The sequence below is a fragment of the Dromiciops gliroides genome, chromosome 5 (assembly GCF_019393635.1).
Source record: "Dromiciops gliroides isolate mDroGli1 chromosome 5, mDroGli1.pri, whole genome shotgun sequence".
In the NCBI taxonomy this organism is placed as follows: domain Eukaryota; kingdom Metazoa; phylum Chordata; class Mammalia; order Microbiotheria; family Microbiotheriidae; genus Dromiciops; species Dromiciops gliroides.
The window spans coordinates 22,253,962-22,270,665 of NC_057865.1; the positions used below are offsets into that span (position 1 = coordinate 22,253,962).

Here is a 16,704-nt window from a genome sequence, read left to right on the forward strand (position 1 = left end):
AAAGCAACCACTGTATTCTTTTCTTTTTTTTTTTTTTTTTTTGCGGGGCAATGGGGGTTAAGTGACTTGCCCAGGGTCACACAGCTAGTAAGTGTCAAGTGTCTGAGGCCGGATTTGAACTCAGGTACTCCTGAATCCAGGGCCAGTGCTTTATCCACTGCGCCACCTAGCTGCCCCCCATTCCACTGTATTCTTGACTAGGTGATAGGAGAGAGGAAAGCCAGGAAGCATTTGACATGGATCCTAGATTTCAGAAGAGCAGATCTGAAAGGCTCACGGGAAGCATATTTAAAATACCATAGACTAAAATTGGGAAGTTAGCCCAGGAGGGATAAGCTCTTGAAATGGAAATTCTGAGGATACAGAGACGTGATTCTAAGGAAGAGGGAAAAGGGTCAGTTGTTACCGAGATGGATATGTGCACAGCAACCAGCTTAGATCTTTGAGGATGTTCAGAAGAGGCAGGTGGGTAGAGTCTAGGGGTTTCTAACCTGAGCTGGGCTCTGTGGGTAGATTTCAAGGGCATTTGTGAACTTGAATGGGAAAAAACCCCAACATATTTTCACCAATCTCAAAACAAAATTTAGCATCTTCTTTAATTTATATATATGTGTCAAACAGCAGTATGAAGCTTCCCAAGACTGCCAAAGAGGTCCATGATACAATAAGGGTTAAGAATTGAATACTGGGGCAGCTAGGTGGCGCAGTGGATAGAGCACTGGCCCTGGATTCAGGAGGACCTGAGTTCAAATACAGCCTCAGACACTTGACACTAGCTGTGTGACCCTGGGCAAGTCACTTAACCCCAACTGCCTCACTTAAAAAAAAAAAGAATTGAATATTATAATACGGAAATATGTTTTGCCTGATTTGACATGTATAGTGGACACCATATTGCTTGCCTTCTCTATGAGGGGGAAGGACTGGAGGGAGAGAGAAAATTTGGAACTCAAAATTTTAAAAATGAATGTTAAGGGGCAGCTAGATGGCGCAGTGGATAGAGCACTGGCCTTGGAGTCAGGAGTACCTGAATTCAAATCCAGCCTCAGACACTTAACACTTACTAGCTGTGTGACCCTGGGCAAGTCACTTAACCCCTATTGCCTCACTAAAAAAAAAAAAAAGTTTAGGAAAAAAAGTTAAAAAAAAAAAGGTAATTTATAAAAACGAATGTTAAAAAAATTTTAATTAAAAAAACACACATGGGGCAGCTAGGTGGCGCAGTGGATAGAGCACCAGCCCTGGAGTCAGGAGGATCTGAGTTCAAATATGACCTCAGTTACTTAACATTTACTAGCTGTGTGGCCCTAGGCAAGTCACTTAACCCCAATTGCCTCACAAAAAAAAAAGAAAAGAAAAGAAAAAAGAAAACACACACACAACAACAAACCAGAACCCCCTGCCTAGCAGATAGAGGCCAGCTCCTGAATGTCAGGAAGACCTAGTTTGCCCCACCTCCCCCCAATCAGATTAGTAGGACTTGGATTCAGGAAATTCAGAGGATTATAGATGCCATATAGTCCAGTTCCCTCTTTTTACAGGGAAGGAAACTGAGGCTCAGAGAGCTTAAGTAATTTTCCCAAGGTCACACAAGTAGTGTCATAAGCAGGGTTTTGGGGGGGTCTAATTTAATTATTTTTCAATTAATAATCTGTTTTTTCCCTTCTCACCTCCACACACACACACCCTAACAAAAAAGGAAAAAGAAAAATGAACCCTTATAATAGATATGCATGGTCAAGTTTTTTAAAAAAAATCATACATTGGCCACGTCAAAGGGAAAAAAAATGTATGTCTCAATCTGCACCCATTGGCTTTGTTGTAGGTGGGTAGCATGTTTCTCTATGGCTCCTCTGGAATCATTGAGTCATGCTGATGATCTCTTAAAATTCGCTGTATCAGTCCATAAATGTCTTCCCAGGTTTCTCTAAAACTGTTCCCTTTATAATTTCTTATATAGCACAATATCCTAACATATTTGTATATCATGATTTGTTCAGTCATTCCCCCCATTGATGGGTACTCTCTTATCTTCCAATTCTTTGCTACCACATGCAAAAAGGCTGTTAAGCCTATTTTTGTACATATGGGTCCTTGCCCTTTTTCTTTCTTTCTTTCTTTCTTTCTTTCTTTCTTTCTTTCTTTCTTTCTTTCTTTGTTTCTGTCTTTCTTTCTTTATTTCTTTCTTTTTTTGTGAGGCAATTGCAGTTAAGTCTTGTCCTTTTTCTTTGATTTCTTTGGAGTATGAGGCTAGAAGAGCTGTCATCTACACAAAAGGCATGCACAGTGTAGTAACTTTTTGTCTAGAGTTTCCATATTGTTTTCCAGAGCAGCTAGACCAATTCCTAGCTCTACCCACAGTGCATCAATTGGCATGTTTTCCCACAGCCCCTCCAATACAGGTCTTTTTTTTTTTTTTTTGGTCAACGTTGCCAATCTAATGCATGTGAAGAGAGTCCAGATTTGAACCTATGTCTTGTGGCTCCGTATCTGGTATCCTTCCTGATGCTGTGGGAATTCTGTCTTCTCTGCTCTTCCCACAACCCCACACACTATAATTAGCTTCATGACCCTGGACCAGTCACTTAACAAGATCTCTGAATTTTCATTTCCTTGTCTATAAAACTTGGACAATAATAAAACCTCGCTTACAGGGCTCTGGTAGGATCAGATGATGTCATACTGATACAGTAACAGAACTTTGCAAATGTTGACCATGTAATTGATGGCTAATAGCACTTGGACTATTGGTGTCCTCAGGCAGCAAGCTGTAGTGAGACTCTTTGCCCACAAGAGGGAGAGCAACTCCCACTGCATGAATACTGAGGGAGGAGGGTTTCAGTCCAGTCTCAGGAGTTTATCAGGTGATGCTCAGCATCTGATTCTTGATCCTTTGGGGTTTTATTTTATCTATCTATCTATCTATCTATCTATCTATCTATCTATCTATCTATCTATCTATCTATCTATCTATCTATCTATCTATCTATCTATCTATCTAATCTATCTAATCTATCTATCTATCTATCTATCTATCTATCTATCTATCTATCTATCTATCTACCTACCTACCTATCTATCTACCTATCTACCTATCTTTGCAAGAAAAAAAGCCTGCAGTGCTCACAGCCCAGAGGTATTAGTCAGAAGAAAAAACTGTTTGCAGAGAAAAACTGCAGCTGCAGCAGAGAGAGCCACACAGACAATCTCTCTCCCCCATCCGATCTCTCTGGCTCACTCCCCCAGTCTTGCCCAGGCTCACCCCATGGAAGTTGCCTCAGCTGCTGTGGTTTTAGGGGACTGAACTCAAGAAAGAAGCTGTGGGGATCCTCCCCCTGAGCTGGCTGGATTTGGAATTAGAAGCCCCCAGTTCAGATCTGGGTTTTGCCACTGTCACCTTTGAATTTATGTTTTTGAGCCTTGAAAAGCATTGTACAAAAGTTATCTCATTTGATCTTTACTATAAATCTGGGAGGTAGATGCTATGATTAGATCCATTTTACAGATGAGGAAACTGAGACTGAGAGAGTTTAAGTGATTTGCCCTGGGTGAGACAGTTAGTAAGTGAGACAAGATTGGAACTCAAGTTTTCCTAAAGCCAAATCCATCAATCTATCCACCACTCTGCCACCCAGCTGGAGCTATGCCTTTAAAAGCTATGAGATCCTAGGGGGCCTTTGGGCCAAGTGAGCATAGGAGTGCTTAAGAAAATGCCTCCTAGCTAGGTGACATAGTGGATAAAGCACCCGCCCTGGATTCAGGAGGATCTGAGTTCAAATCCGGCCTCAGATATTTGACACTTACTAGCTGTGTGACCCTGGGCAAGTCACTTAACCCTCATTGCCCTGCAAAAAAAAGAAAAAAGGAAAAAGAAAATGCCTCCTGATCATGGAAGGACTGGTGTCTTTCTGGCTTTAGAGAGACTACACAGCCTCGTGGTTCACTATGATCTCTGCATCCACATTCCATAAGATTAGCTTTACCATCCTCACTTTCTTCCCAGCTCTTCTCCTGCAGAACCTCAGCCTCCACTTTTGTAAAAGGATGATAACCTCTGAAACCTTTATAACCATCAACCAAATAGGTTGATGGTTATAAATAAAATCTTTGGAGAACAGAGAAAAGGAAAAAAAAATAAATGACACGAGGACTCCACCAACCAGCTTCCTGCCAAAGTAAGGCTGGTGAGAAAAACACCTGCTGGGGGGCCCCACCCTCCTTCCCCCACCCAGACACTACACAACACAGCTGACTGGAAGGTGGGGGAAGGGACCAAGGGTTACCAGCACTGGTGATGAGGTAAGCTGGCTCTTGACATTAGGAGACAGCATGGGGGAATACCCTTGTCCCAATAGGACCCTCCCCACCTACCCATCCCACCCACACTTAAGCAGTGCTGCAGAGAGGCTGCACTTGCCCAAGCTGTGAAGCACAAGGTTTGGGACTTGGACTGAGTGGGAGGGTCTTTGGTTAGTTTGGGGCAAGAGCTGCTCAGAAGGGGTGTTGGGGGTCTCAGGAATTACTCCCATTGTGCCCCAAATTGGAAGCTGGCTCAGATAATTGAGGGACGCAAAGGACCATGTGATGCTTTGATGCAAGCAGAACCAAGCAGGTTTCTGAAGCCAGAGGGAGTGAGTTGGAATCTCGGTTATGCTAATTAAAACCCATGTGATCTAGGGAAGGTCACTTCAATGCTTTGGTGTTGGTCTATAAAGTGAGGAGGCTAGATTGTAGAATCCCAGAATTTGAGTGTTTGGAAGGACCTCTGGGTATTCAGCTCAATCCATATGTGAAAGTCATGATCCCAGACCATCAGCCACCAGAAAAGGGGGAATCCACCAACTCTAGAAAACCCAAGGGCCCTTCCACCTCTACCTCTATGCTCCTAGCTTGTCTGAAAGAGATAAAGGGGGCCTTAGGACTCCATCTGGTCAACATCCTTATCTTACTGGTAAGGAAACTAAGAATCCCAAGGTCACACAGTTAGTAAATGGTGGAGTCAGGATTTGAACTTGGTCTTCTGATGGACATGACCTTAAGCCACTCAAGTCCCTTAACTGGTCTCAGTTTCTTCAACTGTTAAATGAGAGGATTTGACTAAATTATTTCTAATGTCCCTTATAGCTCTAATGTTCTCTGACTATATTAGATTTGTTTTCCTTGGCCCCAGAGGTCAGAACTAGGATCAAGGGGTAAAAATTGCAAGGAGACAATGTTAGGTTTGATATAAGAAAGAAAAAAATGGCAAATCACTCTATATCTTTGCAAAGAAAACCCCAGATGGGGTCACAAAGAGTCAGACATGACTGAACAGACTGAACAAGAAAAATAAAATGGACAAAGGAACAGAAACCAAGGGAAGCTTTTAAATATGAAAAATCAACAAGTTTAAGGGAAGCCCTAGTAGCCAGGAAGGGAAAGGAAAGGAAAAGATGTCCCCTAACCTTCATAAGGATCTCAAGAATTGGAAGGAACATGAAGACCCATGTCTGAACAAGAATGCCCTTTACAAATATTTGACAAGTGGTCATTGACCCTTTCCATTCATTTCAACAATATGCATTTATTAAGCACTTACTGTGTGAATCACTGTACAAAGATGAAAATGAGACAACCCCTGACTTCAAGGGGCTTTAAATGGCAGAAGGATTTAAACCCAGGTCCTGTTGCTCCAAATCCCCTGGGTTCCACATGCCTCCAGTTTCAGCCGGCTCTGAGTCTCCCTTATGTTTATCTTGTGTCTGGACTTTTCCATGCAAGAACTCTGGCTTGGTACCAGAGATTGGGGGAGAACCACATCAAGCTCATTATTCCATTATCTCAGTTGTGTCCAACTCTTGACTCCTTTTGAGGTTTTCTTGGCAAAGATGCTGGAATGGTTGGCCATTTCCTTCTCCAGCCTATTTGACAGACAAGGAAACTGAGGCAAACAGGGTGAAGTGACCTGCCCAGGGTCACACAGCTAGTAGGTGTCTGAGGCTAGATTTGAACTCAGGATGATGAGCCTTCCCGACTCTGAGCCCAGCATTCTATCCACTGTGTCACCTAGCTGCCCCATTTCAAGCTCAATGAGCTGTAATTAAGCACCTCCTAGCTACAAGACACTGGTCAGGCTGAGGGAAGTACAGAGCTGGATAAGACCCAATGGATCCTGCCCTCAGGGATCTTAAAATCTAATAGGGGGGCAGCTAGATGGCGCAGTGGATAGAGCACCAGCCCTGGAGTCAGGAGTACCTGAGTTCAAATCCGACCTCAGACACTTAATACTTACCAGCTGTGTGACCCTGGGCAAGTCACTTAACCCCAATTGCCTCACTAAAAAAAAAAAATCTAATAGGGGAGAAATAAGATATACACAACAATAGAATACAAAATGGTGCACTAGATGACAGTGCAATGAGATGAAGGCAGGGAGGTATGATTTCTGGCTAGAGGAATCAGGGGGTGCCTCTTCTTTATCAAATCTCAAGAAGAATTTGCAGGATTTCAACAGACATTTTAAGACCAGGGGAAGTTTAGGGAGGTGAAGAGCCCAGGATAATGAGTTGATTCATGTGGTTGGAGCATGGGCCTTGAGGAGGATGGCCTGAGCTAGGTCTATTCAGGAAGGATACAGCTGACAACAGAGGGTTGGACTGGAATTGGATGGTGGAGGCCAGATGCTGAAGGCAGGGGAATCACAGGTCAGTCTCAGAGTTGGATCAAGACCTTAGCGATCATAGTCTAACCTCTTACCTGACCAAGATTCTCTTCTGTCATGAACCTGACAAGAGGTCAACTAGCCCCTTAAAGATCATCACCCCCCAGGGAGGTCAGAGAGTCAGTTGATATATATTAAACACCTACTATATGCTGCAACTGTACCTTTAAGCACTGGGAATACAAACAAAGACAAAAGACAGCCCCTTCTCTCAAGGAGCTCACAGTCTAAGGGGAAAGTCATTCCTTCCTGGGTAGTTAAAATTATTGGCATTTACCATCCTTATATCAAGTCTACATTTGCCTCTACATTTGTAAATATCGTTCCTAGATCCAAGCTCTGGGGCCAAGCAGAATAAGTCTAATCTAATCATAGAACATTAGAGCAAGAAACAATTTTGTCCAGTTTTCTCATTGAACCCAGAAAGGTTGAGTGACTTAGCCAAGGCCATATATACTCAACTAGCCTAGTGGCAGAGCCAAGAGGCAAAAACACAAGCCTTCCTCTCCTCTAAACATAGTGTTCCTTCTCCTACAACAAATTACCTCCTCCCAGAAAGTGAGAAAAGAATGCAACAAAAATCCTCATGTTGAAATATTAACTTGAAAATTGCCCCTCTGTGAGCGTGAAGCACCTGAAATTCCTCAATGTACCCCCCGCCCCGAAATACCAGGGCCATAGTACACTGCTGGGGTGCTTGTCTACTAGTCATGTCCATTCCACAGCTCATGAACCCCACCTCCCCAGTGCTGATTGTACCACAGCAAGTCAGGTGACCATGAGTTCAAAGTAAGAACATCGAGTGAAAAAAAACCACAAAAAAACCAACCAATGTAAAATGGGATAAAAGTACATACATCACAAGGTTGTTGTGGGGATCAAATGGATAATGTTTGTATTTGTTATTTCAGTGCCTGGCACATAAATGTTTGCTCCCTTCCTAACCTTGTGCTGCAGGTGCAGGAATTCTGTGTTACTTGGTGTAAAACTAGACTCTAATAGGGAAACCCTATTATTGACCAAAGGTCTCACGGTCATCTAAGTCCAGACAAGGGAAGGTGCCAGACAGAGCTCGGAGCACAGCTGGTATTTCCTTTTCATCTCTTCCCAACTACCCACTGCTCTTCTCTAACCCCGACATCTCATCCTTCACAAAACTTCTTCCAAACCTGTCTGTGCTTCAGGGCTCTTTAGACTATGAACTCACCCCCCAGCCTTCTAAGGGACAGAGTTCCCAAGAGAATGTGGAACCCCAGACCTGCTCCTTACAAAAAGGCAACAAAGGCTCCCCACCTCACTCCTAATCATCTCCCCAACGTGGAAGGCAATCCCTCTTAATTAAGTTCCTCAGATGTTTTCTGGGTGCCCATAAATAAAGGTGCTTGGCACCCTCTGTGGCATAGAAGCCGGTGGTGTCGCCCCTGGGTTTTTAATCTCTCAGAGAGATCAGATGGATGTGACCCTGAATGAAATCCTAGCAAAGCCCATATCTTAGAAAAAGCTTGTTGGGGGGGGGGGGGCTGGTGAAGGAGCCAGATGGTTTAGCATTTGAAATAATGCTCCTTGGTCTATTAAGTATTGATTTCTCTGATTCTTTAAGTCGTGCATAATTTAGACGGTGTTTCAGCAAGTGTGGCGCACTGGCCACGGCTGGCAAGGATCGATTTTTGAAGTGATGGATTATTTTGTGTTGGAATAGTATCCATTTCAGCCCTTGGAATTGTTTGATTGGGAGACGCAGAGAATCTCAGAATCCTAGCCTGTTGCTTCAGAAGGGAAGCTCAGTACTATTCAAGTACCCTGGCTTCTAAATAAGCAATTTAGGGCCTTCCTCTCAATGCTGGCTGGCTGAGCTTGCTTGACTAGGGGGATCCTGAGGCAAGATGGAGGGTAGCTAGGGCCAGTAGGGACACGGGGGCCCGGGGAGGATGGACAGGGCTTGGGCAATCATTCCACTCAGATCATGGGCTCAACAAAGACTCAGAAATGCTAATGTTGGCTTGAAAATAGTGAAGAGTCTCCCACAGTCTGGGACGGTCCACTTGCAGGCAATTTCTAGTTTGAAGGAACATTTCTATCACTATCTACTTGGCCTCTGCAGAGATTTTTCCCAAAAGGGGATGAGGGAGAGGGGGGAGATAAAGGTATCAAACCAGTGGGGACATTAAGGACTGAGCCACCAACAGCTTCATGGGGACACTAGGCAATAAAGTCCAATGATGAATTTCAAATTGCCTGGAGGGTTTTCTTTCTTCAGTTCTGGTTTTTCATAATCACTCCCTCTCATACTGAAACCTCTAGGTGGAACTAGGCATGTGGCCAAGCAAACCAAGTCAATCAACACTGACCTAAGATTCTAGAATCAAATATAAACTCTGGCATTTGAAGCACTTTCCAAATCAAATGAAACATTTTTGTTGGTGGTGGTACAGTGGACAGAGTATGGGGCCCGGGGTCATCTTCCTGAGTTCAAATCCGGCCTCAGACACTAGCTGTATGACCATGGACAAGTCACTTCACTGTTTGCCTCAGTTTCCTCATCTGTAAAATGAGCCAGAGAAGGAAATGGCAATCCACTCCAGGATCTCTGCCAGGAAAACCCCAAATGGGGTCATGAAGAGTCAGACAGGGCTGAAATGACTGAACAACAGTCCATCAGGCTCAGATTCCATTGCCTCTTTTTTTGTTTTTGTTTTTGTAGGGCAATGGGGGTTAAGTGACTTGCCCAGGGTCACACAGCTAGTAAGTTCCATTGTCTCTTACACCAGGAATACCTGTGTTTGTGCTAAGTGGTCATATACACTAATGCACAAAGGCCATTGTGTCTTCTCACATTGCCCTTCCATCCTTGCACTCACTCACTCTCTGGTCCAGCCATAGGGGCCTACATGATAATCCATCTCCCACCTCTAGAACTTTGCACGGTCTTGCCCCTCATGCCTGGCAGCCTTTCCCTCCCTTGCTTCTGCCTCTTAGAATTCCTGGCTTTCTTGGAGGCTCATTTCAAAGGCCACCTTTCTGCAGACGCCTCCTGGTCCCCACCAGCTGCTACTGCCTTCCCATGGGATTTACCTCCCATCACCTCTGGCTGTATTTTGCTGTGTTCCTGGCTCTGCCATATTGTTTTTACCTTTCTTTGTGTTCCCAGCTCTTTGCACGGATGCCTGGCACATGTTGCTATTCAGCTGTTTCAGTCGTGCCCGACTCTTCCTGACCCCGTTTGGGGATTTCTTGGCAAAGATACTAGAGGGGTTTGCCACTTTCTTCTCCAGCCCATTTTACAGATGAGGAAACCGAGGCAAATAGGGTAAAGTGACTTGCCCAGGGTCACACAGCTAGTAAGTGCTTGAGGCCAGATTTGAATTTAGGAAGATGAGTCTTCCTGACTCCAGGCCAGGTGCTCAATCCACTGCACCACCCTAGCCTGGAATGTGTTGTAAATGGGTAATAAATGCTCACTGATTGATTGCAAGGCCCAGAGCTAGTTGCTGAAGGTCCAAAAGAGATTAATGAATTGGTCACAGGTCTTGTTCTGAAGGAGTTTATAGTTAAGTTGGGGCTTGAGACAAATGGCTGTGTGGTTCATCTTTGTATGCACGTGGCCTACCCCCGGCACCTGCATGTGTGTCAAAGATCTGTGCTTTTTGTCCCCATGAGAAATCTCACCCTGCACCGAGATCCTGACTCTTCCAAGACTTAAAGGGCCTTGAGAGTGGTTAGTTATGGCTAGAACACAGAGCACTATGTGGCCACCCTGGTGACCAGCCTCCAGTCATGGGATCATTCTAGAGCTAGGAGGGTTCTTTGAGTTTGTATCCAATCCTCTCATTTTACAAAGGAGGAGGTCATAGGAGGGTGTCATAGACCTGGAAAGGACCCTAGAGACCCTGAGCCTGAGGTGAGGAAGTGATAAGAGGCAGTGGTGAGATATGAGCTGGGCTGGGGAGCATTTATCAAGCACCTACTACATGCCAGACTGCTAGGCTCAGGATACAAAGACAAGAGCTAAAAACAGCCCCTATTCTCAAGGACTTTCCATTCCATTGGGGGAAACAGTCCAACCATGTACAGGGACAAACAGTTCCAAAGGGAGGCACCAACTAAAGTTTGGAGACCTGGGATCTGTTCCCCAAGTGAGCCGCCCGGTTTATGTTTCACCTCCTTTGCTTTGTAAGAGGCAGGGACAATGAAATGAGGCACAGGGGTTGCTCCTGGTTGGACAGTGTTTATCTGGGTGGATCTCCCTTTAAGCAAGCTGGACAGGGACAAGGGTGGATTTACAATAGCAGATAAATTAGGGAGGGGGGCAGGGTTACAACAGGATTTACAGAACCTTTGAGACCCTTTGTCAGAATGAATGAAAGCTGACATCAGACAGGGACTGGATTTTGCTGGAGACCCAGAACCCGTGGAGGTTTCACAGAGCAGAGGGGGAGAAGGGCTGATTGAGTCTCGGCTTCCAGTCCAGTCCCATCAGTCCATCCCACTCCCAGGAAGAGGCAGGGCTGTTGCTAGAAAAGTTGGAGTAAGAGTCTTGGGGAACCACCTTCTGGGCAGGACTCCAGGAAGGGGTGGGGGAAGCCTCTCCATCCTCCGAGGCAGAACTTTGGCACCCAAACCTTTGCTTCAGAGGCCTTTCTTCATCGCGCCAATGACGGCTGGTCATCCTGGCTGGCTTCCCCTTCGGCCCCACGGGGGCTCTTCCTCCCAGGGGCTATGAGGCATCCCTAGTGACGCCATCACACAGTTGCAGCTGGGGAAGAAGAGGAGAGTCAGGTCGGATGGCCACCAGGGTAGCACCCATCCTCAATCTGCAGCGGGGGAGGGAGGGCCCACACCAGTGACAGCCTGGCTTCGTGAAATACCTGAGGGCTCACATCAGCTCTCTTACACAAAGAGGGGGCACACCGTAATATGGGGGAAAGAATTCTGGGCTTGGAGTCGAAGGTCTGACTATAGCTGTGGGCAAGTGGTTAACCCTCCCCAACCTCAGTTTAGTCTCTGGAAAAATGGAGAACGATTCCTAAACTCTCTACCTCACATGGCCTTTTCAGAAAAGTGCTTTTATGTTTGTTTGTTTTTGCAGGGCAATGGGGGTTAAGTGACTTGCCCAAGGTCACACAGCTGGTAAGTGTCAAGTGACTGAGGTCAGATTTGAACTCAGGTCCTCCTGAATCCAGGGCCGGTGCTTTATCCACTGCACCACCTAGCTGCCCTGAGAAAAGTGCTTTTAGTAAACTGTGATGAGCTATGGAGAGTGAGTCGTAGATCTCACATTATTATCATCCTTGATATTGATCCCTACCCTCCGGCCCCTAATCCTTGAGCCCGGAAGCTAATGGATAGTAGGGGAGAATATTGCTCATGGAGCTGAGGCCTTCTAAGCCTTTAAAAATTCTCTTCTTTGCAGGGGGGAGGGACTATAGATGTGGAGTGAAGCATATTCTGTCAGACTCAACTGATGTGTTGGTTAACTAACTGAACTGGTTTTTCCTTCTTTTATTCTGCTAAGGGATGGCTTACAGTGGAGGGGAGAGGGATAGGATATCTCTGGAAATGGATGTAAAAACAATATTCACATTTAGAAAGAAAAACAAAAAAATGACAAAATCTAAATAATCTTAAACTCACTTGAAATTTTGGGGAGCAGCTGCCTGGCACCCCACCCCAGCCTCTAGCTCATCAAGGGCTTCTTGGGGTAGGAAAGAGGGCAGGCAGGAGGGTACAAAGTTGCCCATTCACAACTCAAAATCCTTTTGAGCTCAAGCTGAGCTGGAGGCCAGCAGCCTAAAACCCTTCCTGACCCTGACCCATCCCTTCCTGGAAGTGTTATGGGCCCAGGGTATCCCAGTTCTCTTGGGGCATGTCAAAGAACCTTCTCCTTGAAAAATTAAACCAGGGGACAGACATGCCTAGAGAGATAAGGGGAATCAGTTCAACTGACTCCCACCCTTCATTCTAGTCTCCCTCAACCCTGGGGTGATAAGATTAGGTGTGGCTGCTTCCTTTGTGTCCTGAAGAGAAGACTTGGGAGATCTGCAGCCACCCCTCACCCAACTCCTCCAGCCACCACCAGTGGGGGAGGGTCCTCCACCCCTCACCCAATTCCCCCAGTCACCACCAGTGGGGGATGGTCCTCCCTCACTAAGGGAACTTTCCACAGTCAGATGGTCACCTCCCCCATCAATCCTCTGCCAGTCTCCTGCTCCAGGAGATTGCTATCTCAGAGCCGAGCTCTATGCCTTTCTCCCCATGAGAAGTCCAAGGATTTCTCTTGGTTTCCTTTCCCTTCCCTTGCTCCTAAATAAACTACCATCTTAATCTAACTGCTTTTGTGTGCAAGAGGGTGTAATTCTTTAAAGAGGAATTTCTAAGGACCCCTACCCCTACCCCAAAACCCCTACCCCATTCTCCTCATGACAGAAGGATGAGCTCTTGCCGATGCAGAGAGACACTTGTCTTTAGCAAATTTCTTTGTGCCAAGAAGTGGGCATTCACTCACCTGTGGCCTGGTTTATACATGAGATCTTGTAGGATAACCAGATGCTCACTGTGCATAGGAAAGTAGCCAGGAAGCCAAAGACCTGTGGACCAGAAGAAAAAGAGAGGCCAACAAGAGGCTCAATGGTTCTGGTGTGAAATAGCCTTGAGGTGCTTCCCAGACTTCTGGGGCACAGATGCTGGCCTTATCACCCCAATGACCCCAGGGGCAAATCCTGGCTCAGTCACTTAGTGTGAGATGACCTTGGGCAGACTTCATCTGGCTGGCCTCAGTTTCCTTAACTGTAAAATGGGAAGCTGGCACTAGATAACCTATGAGGTCCTATGTTCTAAATCTAGGAACCTCTGTGTGTGTGTGTTTTGTGGGGCGAGGGTGAAGTGACTTGCCCAGGGTCACACAGCTAGTAAGCGGCAAGTGTTGGAGGCTAGATTTGAACTCAGGTCCTCCTGACTCTAGGGCCTGTGCTTTATTCACTGAGCCACCTAGCTGCCCCTGTGGGTGTGTGTGTGTGTGTGTGTGTGTGTGTTTTTAATCAGATCAGCACAAGGAAATCTTGATGAGGAACTCCTATCATAATGCAGATAAAGATAAGACTTTTTTTTTTTTGCAGGGCAATGAGGGTTAAGTGACTTGCCCAGGGTCACACAGCTAGCAAGTGTCAAGTGTCTGAGGTTGGATTTGAACTCAGGTACTCCTGAATCCAGGGCTGGTGCTTTACCATTGCGCTATCTAGCTGCCCCCAAGATAAAACTTCTTAACTTGGGGTCCATTAATTAAATATAGTTTTTAAATAATAATTTTAGTATAACTGGCTTCCTTTGCAATCCGATGTAATTTATTTTCTGCATTTAGAAAAATTATTCTGAGAAGGGGTCAAGAGGCTTCCCAGGGCTGCCTCAAGGGCCTGAAATTATTCACTAACCTCCTCTGAGTCACACAGCCAATAAGCAGCGGGGGCAGCACTTAACCCTGGCTCTTCCAGATTTTTTGATCTGCTGTGGCACACAGTCTTTCCAATAATCCTTCTTAAAACATGGAAGACCTTTTCTGTTCAATTGATAATGAGAATGATAGACTCGGACATAGGTGGCTCAGTGGATAGAGTGCTGGACCTGGAATCTGAAAGACCTAAGTTCAAATCTGGCCTCAGACACTCACTACCTGTGTGACCCTGGCCAAGTCACTTCACCTCTGCTTGCCTCAGTTTCCTCATCTGTAAAATGGAGATGTCACAGGACCTACCCTGCAGGGTTGTTGTCAAATGAGATAATATTTGTAAAAAGTGTTTGGTACAGTGCCTGGCACATAGTAGGCCCTACAAATAGCTTAACAAATTGAGCACTATAATTAAGTCTTTCTAGCTGGGTGATCCTGGGTAAATCAGTTTTCTTTTCCTCATTTTTCCAGTGAAGGGGTTGGACCCCAGAATCCCCTCCAGCTCACACCTTTGGTTATTTGGTGGACAATTAAATGAATGAACGGAAGGATGCCCTCAGCCCCTAGGATCCACTGTAGGGAAAGAGGGATGAAGGGGGCCCACAAGATCTCAGGACCCAGAAGACTCAGGGAGGCCATGGAGTTAGTGCTTAGCATTTCAATCCCCTGGGTTGTTTTGTTGCCTCCTGACCTGGAACTGGATTGAAACAGAACTCTGGAGGTGCCCCTGCTATAAGGCAGAGCAGCCACACAAACACCAGGGTGACTAGCTGGCTGCGTGAATGTCAGAACTGGTGATTGCCTTGTCCATCCAGTGCCTCGTTTTATAGATGAGTTTGCTGGGGTGCTCACACAGATCAAATTAGATGAGAGAAAGTGTTTTCTGCAAACCTCAAAGGGCTGGATAAATGCCAGCTGTTAGTATCTCTGGGCTTGGCGAGGCTGGCCCTAGGGCAGCAGATGCACCAAGCCCATCTTGGGATGCTGGCCCTTCAGTGGCCTGAGGCGGAGCCAGTCCTGAGCAGCTGTCACCACCAGCAAGTGGTACCCCACCCCTTCCTCCAGTCCTCTGGCACTTATTGATCGGCCTACAATCCCATCATTATGGGTGTTTCTCTTCTTGAATTGTCTACATAATGAGCTCACTGTAAGCTGGGGTCTTCTTCAATTGTCCTCATCACTACATCATTCTATTCTACTAACTGTTCCCGGGGTCTGGTCTACCCCAGATGAGAGAGGAGGCCCTCACAAGCAGGGGGAATAATGATGATCATGATGATAGATATATAAATAGATGATAGATGTTTATGAAACACTTTGCCTCTATTATCTAATTTGATCCTCATCATAACCCTGTAAAGTCGGTACTGTTATGATTTTACATTAAGGAAACTGAGGGTGGAAGAGGTTCAGTGAGCAAGTTCTGAGGCAGGATTTGAACTCAGGTTTTCCTGTTTCCAATTCTGTTCACTCTGTCCCCTAGATGCCTGCTGTCTTACCCAAGCTCTTCCCAAAGGTCCAGTGCTTAGGATAGCCTTAAGAGCCTTGGATGTGACTTGTGTCCCAGGGCTTCCTATATAGCAAGGGCTTGGTAGGGCTGAAAGGCAGGGTGGGTTGGGCTGCTCAAGGAAAGTCAGGAAGATTTGAGTCCAAAGCCCACCCATGCACAACCTGTGTGATGTAACCCTGAGCCAGTTGCCTGAACCTCAGTTTTCTTATCTGTGAAATGGGGATGACCATAGTATCCCGAGGTTGTTGGATGAGATTCAAGTGAAATCATATATGAAGAGTGCTCTATAAACCTTAAAGTAAGGGGCAAAATCCTGTTTGTTGTCATCTTAGAGGCTACCGGGCTTAAATCAGGAACAAGCCATGACATGACATTCACCAGCCATGTGACATTGTCCTGGAAAAGTCACCTGGTCTTTCTAAGCCTTGGTTTTTTGCTACAACTTCCCAGAGCCTCTGGGAGACTCAAATGAGGTAATAGACTTTTAGAGCATTTTGGAAACCTTAGAAATGTGAGCTTTTGTTGTGGTGGCTGTTAGCTGTTGGTGGTGCCTTTTCCAATCCCTCTAAATTCTAGTGCCTTCCCTCCCATGTACGTCCTCTTTATCCTATATATGGCTTGATTTGTACATACCTGTTTGCACATGTTCTCTCCTCCTTCCCCTCCCATCCCCCCAGGTTAGATTGTGAGCCCCCTGAGGGCAGGGACAGACTTCTCTTTTTGTATCCCCAGTGTTTAGCAACACAGTGCCTGGCACATAGTAGGTGCTTAATAGTTGACAATAGAATTTATTGACTATTGACTATGGAGAGTGGGATTTGGAGTCTAGAAGACTTAGTTTCAAATGATTCTTATAACACTGAGGAACTGTGTGACCCTGGGTGAGTCACTTGTTTTCTGACTCAGTTTCATCATCTGTAAAATGAGACAGTTGGATTGAAGGATGCTTCTAGGATGGGGTTGGAGTAGGTGGCCTCAAGGTCCCTTTAAGCTCTATATCTATGCTCCTGCTATCCACAGGAAGGGAGGAAACTCAAGCTGTGCCAGGCCAAGGGA

The 16,704-nt window shown here is 45.7% G+C and overlaps 1 protein-coding gene across 1 annotated transcript in view; it reads right to left on the reverse strand.

The window, feature by feature from the left end:
• Positions 1 to 10,851: 10,851 nt before the first annotated feature.
• Positions 10,852 to 16,704, reverse strand: part of CMTM7 (CKLF like MARVEL transmembrane domain containing 7) — a 59,343-nt gene continuing 53,490 nt past the window's right edge. The window contains exons 4-5 of the mRNA XM_043967996.1: positions 13,203 to 13,284; positions 10,852 to 11,453 (exon numbers count right to left, since the gene is read on the reverse strand). Coding sequence (XP_043823931.1) covers positions 11,440 to 11,453; positions 13,203 to 13,284 — 96 coding nt within the window. The 3' untranslated portion in view covers positions 10,852 to 11,439. The remainder of the gene's footprint in view (positions 11,454 to 13,202; positions 13,285 to 16,704) is intronic.